Below are 9,676 nucleotides of genomic sequence, written 5' to 3' on the forward strand. Positions count from 1 at the left end.
CTTATGTAAAACTTCCCACGTTACCCGATTCATAACTCAACTAACGATGATTGAGTCATCTCTCTACCATTCAATATATACATACTATAAAATCTAGTTTAAAAAAAAATCTACACAATGATCGCAGCTCTCAGTTCATGCTTTGTTTGGGTGGCTTCTGGATGAGGGAGCAAGATGAAAAGGGGAAGAGAAACATGGTGATCTTACCTTATAAACAGTGCCAAAAGCTCCAGAGCCTAAAACTTTGACTTTTTTAAATTCTGTTTCCTTTAAAATTCTCAGATGAGCCTGGTTTGGTGCCTCCCCGCTGGGTGTCAGTGGTTCGACAAGCTGGTGCAGAGAAAAGAAGACATTAGAAGGATATACAGTCTAGGAGGACAGCAAGCAGCACACTTCGGAGAAGCAAATAAATCCTTCCTTTAAAATAATGAACATTTTATTCCACGTGAATTTTATGGGAGGACAGCTCCACTCTGACTTGCAGTAATAAATATCTAGAGTTGCTCCAAATTTCAGAGGTAAAATCAATCAGAGTGGCGACTGCCATTTTGAAGGAGAATGAAGGAATACTAACTGTCCAAATGAAGGCTTTGACTTCAAAGCCTTAACACACATGGCATGAAGAACAATACAATTACCACAGATCCTAATGAAGATTTTTTTTTGAACTTGTGAATAAATTATAAAAATGCTTTAAGTAATGGGCAAGAATCACCTGCAACCTTTCAGGTCTGCTCCTGTTTAACTGGATGAAATTCCCATGGTACCAGTGGCAGGGTTTACAAGCAGCAATTGAAACTCTGAGAGTGATTCTTTTCTCAATAAAAAAGGAGATGTTGAATTGACTATCGATGTTTTCAAAATTTGATCCAAGCCTTATTGCAAACAGCAGTAATGCCCTCCAAATAAAGATATTTAACACTTTTTTGATGCATAAGTCAGCTTTTTCCCCTAGTGCTCTTTCTTTTCCTTTCCTTTGAATAAAACCGTATTTAGTTAGATACAATCTGATTTTAGCGGGCCAGCAACCTTTCTGTTGTTATGAAATATCCTCATTTTGAGGAGTCCAGAGGGTACAATATGAGCTGAGCACAAACTGAAGTCTACTATCACAACTGTAGAATACAGTGGTATGCAAAATACTGTTAGGTAATGCATTAAAAAGCAGGACAGCTTTTTTTTTAAGGATTTTAGCAGCTGACTCTGCAAAGCCAGCAAGCAAAAAAGGAAGCTGCAACTGGGTTTTTAGCAGAATGCTAAATACAATTTGCTAATTATTTCCTAGGATTGGACTAGAAAGAGAAGGGGGCTAATCATAAAAGAGCGGCTTTAATCCAAGATAATGAATTTTGCTATTTTATATGTGAGGTACCCAGAGGGTGATGCTGTAACGCACACAACACCATAAAGAAAACAAAAAGCAGTGTAAAAACCTTGTTCATGCCCAACAGGGTGAACCATTAACTTTGATGGCTTTGTGGGTTTTTTGTGCTAAAAACAAACCGAACACAAGACACAAACACTCCCTCAATTCCTTTCCCTCCTCTCCTTTCTCCCTCTTTTTTTTCCACGGGATCAGACATACACCTGATCAAGGGGGTAAAATTTTCAAAAGCGCCCAAGTTGCCACAGCAGCCTCAAGGCTTGTCTGGAGGGAGAAATGATTCGAGGCTGAGGGTCTACACAGCAAGGTGGTATGAATCAGCAAACACATTACACCTTACCCTGAAGGCATAGTTTTTTCAGAGTAGACAATCTCAATGATTTTCATTCAGATTTAGACATCTAAATCCCTAAAGCTTTTGAAAATTATATCCAGAGGGATCAGACGAGATTAAGTGAGAAGGTGTTAGGTGCACACCGCCTCTTTTCTGACTAGCGCGGCAGATGCTGTGTTTGCCAACCCAAGGGCTTGTTGAGTTACAAGGCAGACGCATAGCGCTTTAATTCTCTGGTACGAGGAGGCGGCACCCATTGCCCCAAATAAAGCAGCCGGTGTTACAGCTGTGCCGGTGGTGCTCACCTCCCTCTCCTGCAGCAGCCGGCGCAGGGTCCGCTTTCTGACGATGTGGCGCCTCCGCAAGTAAAGGCCGATGCCCAAGCCGACCACTACCAGGCACAGGAGACCTCCGACAACACCAGCTGCGATAGATGGGATTTTGGAGCTGCAAGACAGGAGGGGATGCAGAAAGAGAAAAAAATGCTTAGGTGTAAGATTTTAAAAAAAACCTACAGAGGTTCCATGAAGCCTTAGGTTTTGAGCAACACACACTTTGGACATCCACTTAAGTCTATTTGACATTTCAGATATCTTGGGCATCTGTATTTTTAAGTTCCTCATCCAGTAACCTGCTCAAAGTCTTCACTTCTCTCAAACTCGCAACTGGAGCTGATCCTCGTAGCTTAAGCGAGGGGATTTCTCCTCCCTCTGACAAACCCACCAAGCACATGAGCATCAAATCTGTGATGCCTATATATGCCAGCCATGGGCAGCCCACACGTGATCAGATACACGAAGCACGTGGAGAGAAGGTGATATCAAGACGGCATATGCAGTTGTGATACCAGCAATGAAGCTGACATCTCACCGTTATGGGGGGGGCCATGCTGTAAGGGTTACAAAAAACAGATCATCGTCCCTCCTCCCAAAGTACAAATGTCCGAGGCCAGGTAATGTGTGAACCATCCATGTTGTATGTACAGATTGCTGCCTCTTTATTAGAGCCTGGATCATTTCAAATTTAAGTTGAAAAGAAAAACCTGTTTTCCAAGGTTGTTTTTTGGTCTGTACTTAGAGATCCATCACAGCCCCAGAGATTACTATTAGATAGAGCCACTTTTTAACAGTACTTCTAGGCTGAATTTGTCTTGCCATAGCGTGACTTTGTGGCCAGAAACTAAATCCCTTTCTCTTAGTCAGAGAAGCCTGTCTGCTTGTTGCGTGACCTTGAGCAAGTCATGAGACCAAACAGTGCAACGTAAGGTCTCATGTGAAGAATGAATGTCCATCTGTGCACAGAGCAGTTAGAAATGTACAGATCACAGGGCTGGAAAAGGCCTCCTGGGTCTCTGAGATGACTCCCCTGTAATGCAGATAACCGTACCAATCCTGAACATATCTCTCTCTGCCACTAGCCCTTAATCCTTTCTTTTTCCAGCTCCTCCTTTTGTTCTCCAGTAACAGATCCCAGGTCTCACCTTGACAAACAAGCTAAGCAGAACAAGGTTTTGGAGTCTTGTGCCAGTTGGAATATTTCTCAGTTCTTTAAATCATTTTTATAGGTTGGAGCCTGCTCTAATCTGTCACTTCCCTGTACAGAGCCGAAGACTTAACTTTAGTCCCAGCCTTCCAGTGTCCAGTGTGGAAATGTAAACATGCATGCATTCTTTCCAGCTCTGTAGTTAATTGTAGCAGATAAAATACTCACCCGTTTGGACAGCCTTCAAGACCTGGCCCTTTGCACCTGTAAAAACAAGTGAACATTACAAACATATTAGCTCTGGCATACATACTTCTATAACTCCAACTAAGAGTGCTACTGATTGAAAAGTTTGTGTTTCAGAGCAGTCCAAGTATTAACATAGGAATTTATAATAGTCATACACTCTATTAAATATCAGTCAATGGCCTTGCTCTAAAATCTTTTATCTAGAGGCATAGTTATGCTGCATACTCAGTTTAAAGAATATTTTAAAACAACTTTCTATCATGTGGTAGAATGGAGGGAGGACATAGATACACAAAATTCAAATGGACCTGGATTCCCTGGCTCTGTGTGGACATCTGTGTTAGCACAGAAGCTCAGGGCTGACCGTGGAGGAGGACAGAAGTAACCTCTCCCCTGCACAAGGGCAGAAAGCCACATGGAAACATGTCACTGCAGATCCTCCTGCATAATCCTCGTTTCCTGATAAGTAAAAGATTCCAATTTCAAAACTTTCTACTGCAATGGAAAAGTTGGGTAGCAGATACACGCTCCCATCAGAAAACAGGATTTGACAGCACTCCCTTCAGCTATAGTCTGTTGGTATGTGTCCATGACATTTTTCTTTCAGAATCTAAGGTCTTATGTTACTGGTAATGTAAACAGGTTACGACAGTTATCCAGAGAGCCAGAAACTCGACTAGCAAGTCATTCACCCTCCATTTGAGTTTAAAATGCCCGAAATTCAATTTGGCAGCCCAATGTAAAAAACAACATGGATGAAAACACAGTGACTGCATTAACTTGATGGTCTAACGGGTGTGAAAGGCACCGTGCATTCACTAAGTGCTGCTGGGCTACAAGATGTATGCTCTTCATGGGAATTGTGGTCTTTGTAGTGTCTACTGAGGAAGGAGAGCATTACAGAGAGGGTTACATCACCTCTGAAAAACAGAGCACAGCAAGGAGGAAAGTACAGTTTGTGGTATCTGCTCCCTGCACTGACCTAAAGAAAATGGATCATCCCAAAACAACTCCAGAGGAGGTCAAGCAGGGGGTAAGGCGTGAGCCTGTGTCAGGAAAACTGCTCTGAATTCCCTCTTGCTGAGAGGAGGAACCAAAAAAATTTCAAACCGGCAGGTGGAGTTGCAGATCTTATCTCATAACTTGATCTAGGTCTGGGGGAGGAAGAGGTGAAGCAACTACTCATTTTATTGGGTTTTTGTTTGCTTGCTTGTTTGTTTTCATTACTCTGATCTTCCCTCGTGTATTTCCCTTGTTTCTGGGCCAACACAGTGCTCCAAGACCCAGCATCTGGAAGGTCTTGTGAGTTCACTGGGCTCCCATGCAAGAATGTGCATCCCAGTGTCCTGGACACGCTGGAAGTGCTGTGTGCATACCGGTTCTTGGATCCGGGGCACCCAGCTTTGTTAGCGTTCCCTGTCTGCCTACGGCTTGGTTTGTTTGCTCAGTTGTGTAAGTAAGCACAGAGAGGCTGCACGTGCAGAGCAGAACCACCAGCTTGCTTACGGTCACAGGAGACGTATCTCACCTTGCACCGGGCTTCTCTCTTTGGGAACTCAACAGAAAATGGATCGAGGACCCAAGACCTCATCCTATCATGCTCTACCACCCAGATCTGAATTTCTATATGCTAATGCAACAAAGCATGTGCAGCTTCTCCCGATAAAGATATGAACATAAAAGACCTCACATTATTTCAGAATGTGACTGTGCTCCCTCAAATTATGTCTTCCTAAAAATACCGATTTGCCATGCTACTTTAGGATGGCAAGTCCTCCATGCGCTTCCTAACAGCAAAAAAAATTGGCTGAGGGGACAGTATCTACAGTCTGAGGAATGTCCGACCAGTTGTTTTCCTACACCAGAAAGCAGAAGCAGGAGAGGTGTAGACTTTCATCTGTCCCCTTCTTTTTTATAATTATTTCCCACACAAATCCATCAATATCAAGTCTAGTGGGATAAAGTAAAAAGGTGTTTGGGAAGAAAATGACAGATCAGCTTGTGCTTTTCAAATCCCATGTGATTTTCTGATTCATTTCACAAGTCAAAGGAGAAACAAAGCCTATGACAAATATCCATCCAGGACTAAATATAACCATCTTTCTTAATGTGGAATTTTATGATGACACCCAACATAAGTGACCCAGGTTTTATGGAATCTAAACAATCATTTTTTCCATTCCTGAATCGTTTTTCTTCTGCTTACAGAAACCAAAATGACAAATGTGACCTTGTGTTATGAACTGCCTCAAGATCTTACGGATATATCAGATGGAATCTAGCAGCAGTTGTAGTCTCTGAAATATTTCTCTACTTATTGGAAAATTAGTGCTGTGTACAGTCCCTGAAAACTATTGCATCCTGAAGTCAGCATTTCATCTGTCTATGTAAATATTACTCGTCCCAGTGCAGACACAGCTATTTATTTCCCAAATCCATCAAGATTTTAACAACTTTCTTCTCAACCCATAGCTCCTAATTTGATGCAATACAGCCAAGTTGCTATGATTTATGGCCTTTCAGAGGGAACTCACACTTTAACACCTTAAGTTACTTCACAGTCATAAAAGAAATGGAAAGCCATTGGGCTTTTTAAAGCCTTACATGAACTTTCCTCTGCCCTTTCTTTCTCATTAACCTTCAGAGCGTGACAAAGTCATCACATTTGCACTGAGCTGCTGCAACCTTCCCTCTTGGACCCCCAGCCGCTTTCTCACCCCCGCCTAAAATCCCCCAGCATTTAACATGAAGACTGGCGAGACACATAGTGTTGGTAGTGACTGTGGAGGCAGGACGCGTCAGCCAATGCTATTAGCTACAGTTGTGGCTTCTCTCCTTCTTGCTCTTCCACCCCACTGTGGCTGAATTTAATTTCCGTGCTCTGGGAAAGTGGCAAGGGAAAACCAAATCCTTCAACGCTGAGCAGATTAATCAAGCTGGTGTCTTTCATTAGTCGCTGGAGGTATAAATGGGGTAATTCCGGTGCTTTTGGGATGTCGCTGTCTTTACCGGAGTGTATTTTCTCAGCTGTACTAGAGGCAAAAGGAAGCTAGTGTACAAAATCCCCAAGGAGTTCCAGGGAAAATGGGAGAGAGGGGGTCTTTTGGGCTGAGCAGGAGAAAGCTACCTCCCTTCTGTTTTCTAATGAAGGCTGAACAAATGACTCAGCAAAGAAAATTAGACTAGATGGGATTCTTCATGGCGATACAGAGGAAGCGATGCACTACCAGTAAGCACACCTAAAGTAAAAAACCAAAATTCATGACAAAGCTCAGCTGGGAAGAGAAGTTGTCTTTACTTGCAGCTTCCTCAAATAAGGAAAATAGAGCCAGATCCTGGAAACCATTACTTACATGACTGATGAAGTCAGTGCACTTAATCATGCTGATAAGATTTTGTGGGCTCTAGCCGTGAAATTGGACAGGGACAGAAATAAAGTTGTTGTTTCTTGTCATGCAGAAATCGCTGAGACTGTGGTTTCTAAGGATGCAAAAACTTTGCGAGACAGATGTTTTCCACCCACTGCTGAACAGATCCCATTCCCGCAGCACAACAAGGGAAAGGCGTGAAGAGAAGTAAGTGGCATTACTGATTGATTGCCTTCACAGGGAAAACGCTGCGCCAGACTGCACGTTCCCAAGATTACGCCTCTGACACTGGCTCCCTACCCATCAATGCCATTAGCCTCAGATGTCCCATCTGTAAAGCAAAAATAGTAACACTACCAGCCCTTAGCTCTCTTGAGCTCTTCAGGGATACAGCCTATTTCTTCTGCTGCATTTGGGCAGCAACTCGAACAGGGCCATTGAGCATGTCCACAATATAACTGTGGCAAACTTAGCCCAGTTCTTTCACTTAAGAGATGAAATTGGTACTACTTTTTATGTTCTGCCTTCATAGGACAGGGCCAAATACACTGAGCCATATGTTGGGTACCCCTAATTTTCAAAAACCTCTCCTTACCCTACCTCCATCACCTGCCAGACTCCTGTGGTACACCCATCCACTGCTAAAGCCAGGCAGGAATGGACTTTTCTGATGAACTCTGCTCTGGGGACTTGCTTGTGCACGAAGAGCCACTGCGTGGCTTGCAGCTACATCCATGTCTGGCAGGTTATGTTCTCCACGTTTGCATTCATTTGAGTCTAGTGTTTAATCTCGCTACTGAGGCCATGCAGTTGAAAGCCTTATTCAGATGTGGTTACCCATTATGCTGCTCCAATAATCAGCTGCGTTTTCATGTGGCCAGTTAGAAGAAGGATGTTGGATCCCTGTGGCCAGTTTGTATCAGTAGGGACTATTGAGGTCATTAATAAAGAGCAAAGTTATTAAGATCCCTTTTCAACTGAGATCATTTGTTCTCAGGAGTGTGATGGGAAGCCCTGATAAGCCTTGCCTGCAACTGTAGCAAAACATAGGGTGCATCGCTGTAAATCATGCCAAACCCACATGGCTGTTGCAGCTACCATCTGAAAACCAGAGCACTGAATTCGCTGTAAGCACTAGGAAGGGCCGTTACTTGCTGTTTTAACCCTTCATCTCCTTTTCTCCATGAAGGTAGGGGCCTGGGCACTCTGCTCTTTAATGGCCTGACAGTTGAATTCGCTAAATATACAATGGGATGATGGTTGGTCTCAATATAGTTGGAGGCCAGTGTTACAACTTCTCTCTTGCAACACATATTACAGGCATATTACAGAAGGATTTTGGATTGGACAGACCTGCAGGGTACAGGGTAGGAGCCTGTGAAGGAAAAGATACTAAATGTGGGTCGTTTTTTTGCTCTGAAAGCATCACAGTCCAACAATCAAGTCTCAAAACCTAAAACCTCTTACTGCACATCCCGTGTCCTTTGCAGGTCGGGAACCAGGAGAGGAGACAGCTGCAGCCCTGTTACTTATTGTCATGTAGGTTAAATACAGTTGAATTCACAGCTCAGTATAGGTGGTGGTTTAAGTGTGCCCCCAAACAAGGACAAAAATGGTTCATACAGATTGGGTTTACCGTGATACCCATTAATAAAGCCACACTCAGGAGGCAAGCAAGGCTTGAAACTCAGACCAAGTGCTAGCATATGGAAAGAAGGAAAGAAAGAAAACCACTGTGGTACCTCACTGGGATTTCCCTCCTGAAAAATGAAAGGTGCAGAGAAAAATGGGCCCCGGGACCCCGGCATCCACCAGATGTCACTGATGTTCCTCCCAAAAAACAGAGGACCCAACACCAAGCCGGGTGGGGAAAAAACCAGAAAGTGCATCACTGGTGGGTGAGTTCTGTAAAATTCCAGGAAGTTTCCTATTTAAATCAAGAAACAAACCTGTTTCAAACCCCCTGAAACATTTTTCCTCTTTTTTTTTTTTTTGTGTAAAGAAGAGGTGCCACTGAACTTTTCCTGTTTACAAAGTCCGCTGCACTCTGCTTGTTACCTGCGTACTCCTGACCTCTCTCGCTCCCTGCTATTTCTTCACAGTTTGGATGGCAGAGCTGGCAAACAGCATTCCCATCGGCGTATTTCCAGACGAGGGTGTCATTCTCACCCAGAACCCCCGCCGGGCAGGATTTCACGCAGTGGGGGCCGTCTATAAAATGGGCACACTTCATGCAATTGTCGGGGCCCTGCAAAGAGAAACAGCGTGTTTATAATGCCCTTACATCAACCTATTCAGGAGGAAATTCAGAATATCAATTTAAATGCCTTCCACCGATGGAAGTTTTCAGCATCATCTGGTTTTATTACCTTGCTATCTGATATTCTTGCAAGTATTTGCTCTTGTAGGATGGACTGTACAAAAGGCAGTACCTGATGTTTAAAGCTAATATTTTCTTGAGTTTCAGTGTTGCTGCTTTTTTTCCCTGCCTTCTGTCTGTTTGGAAAGTTTTCATTTTTCATTTAAAATGGGGAATCATTTAATGACACCTTGATAAGGGGTAAGCTCAAAAGCAAAGGGCCAGGCTGCTGCCTGGTGCAATCTACCATCACACAATTTAAAACGATGGAGCTGGACCTGCTGACACCTCCCTGAAGTACTGGCCTCAAATCATTATTTTCCTGTTTCTCAGCACAGATTCTTTCCTCTGTTAGGTAGAAGCAGGGGATTAGGAGGCAATCCAAGGAGTCCACGCGTTTTTTTTTTACTTTGAAGAGCACTTAGTTTGTGTTTAAAGGCATTGCCTTTGGCCATTTTGGGCAGAACTGCTTTTATTCAGACTATAACAGCACCAGGAAT

At 43.3% G+C, this 9,676-nt stretch overlaps 1 protein-coding gene across 1 annotated transcript in view; it reads right to left on the minus strand.

Annotated features, from left to right (window-relative positions):
- EGFR (epidermal growth factor receptor) overlaps window positions 1-9,676 on the minus strand; it is a 46,251-nt gene that overhangs the window by 18,670 nt on the left and 17,905 nt on the right. Inside the window, exons 14-17 of the mRNA XM_009321583.1 lie at window positions 8,910-9,065; window positions 3,429-3,466; window positions 2,024-2,165; window positions 208-330 (exon numbers count right to left, since the gene is read on the minus strand). Coding sequence (XP_009319858.1) covers window positions 208-330; window positions 2,024-2,165; window positions 3,429-3,466; window positions 8,910-9,065 — 459 coding nt within the window. The remainder of the gene's footprint in view (window positions 1-207; window positions 331-2,023; window positions 2,166-3,428; window positions 3,467-8,909; window positions 9,066-9,676) is intronic.

Source organism: Pygoscelis adeliae, unplaced genomic scaffold (assembly GCF_000699105.1).
Source record: "Pygoscelis adeliae isolate BGI_AS28 unplaced genomic scaffold, ASM69910v1 Scaffold40, whole genome shotgun sequence".
NCBI lineage: Eukaryota > Metazoa > Chordata > Aves > Sphenisciformes > Spheniscidae > Pygoscelis > Pygoscelis adeliae.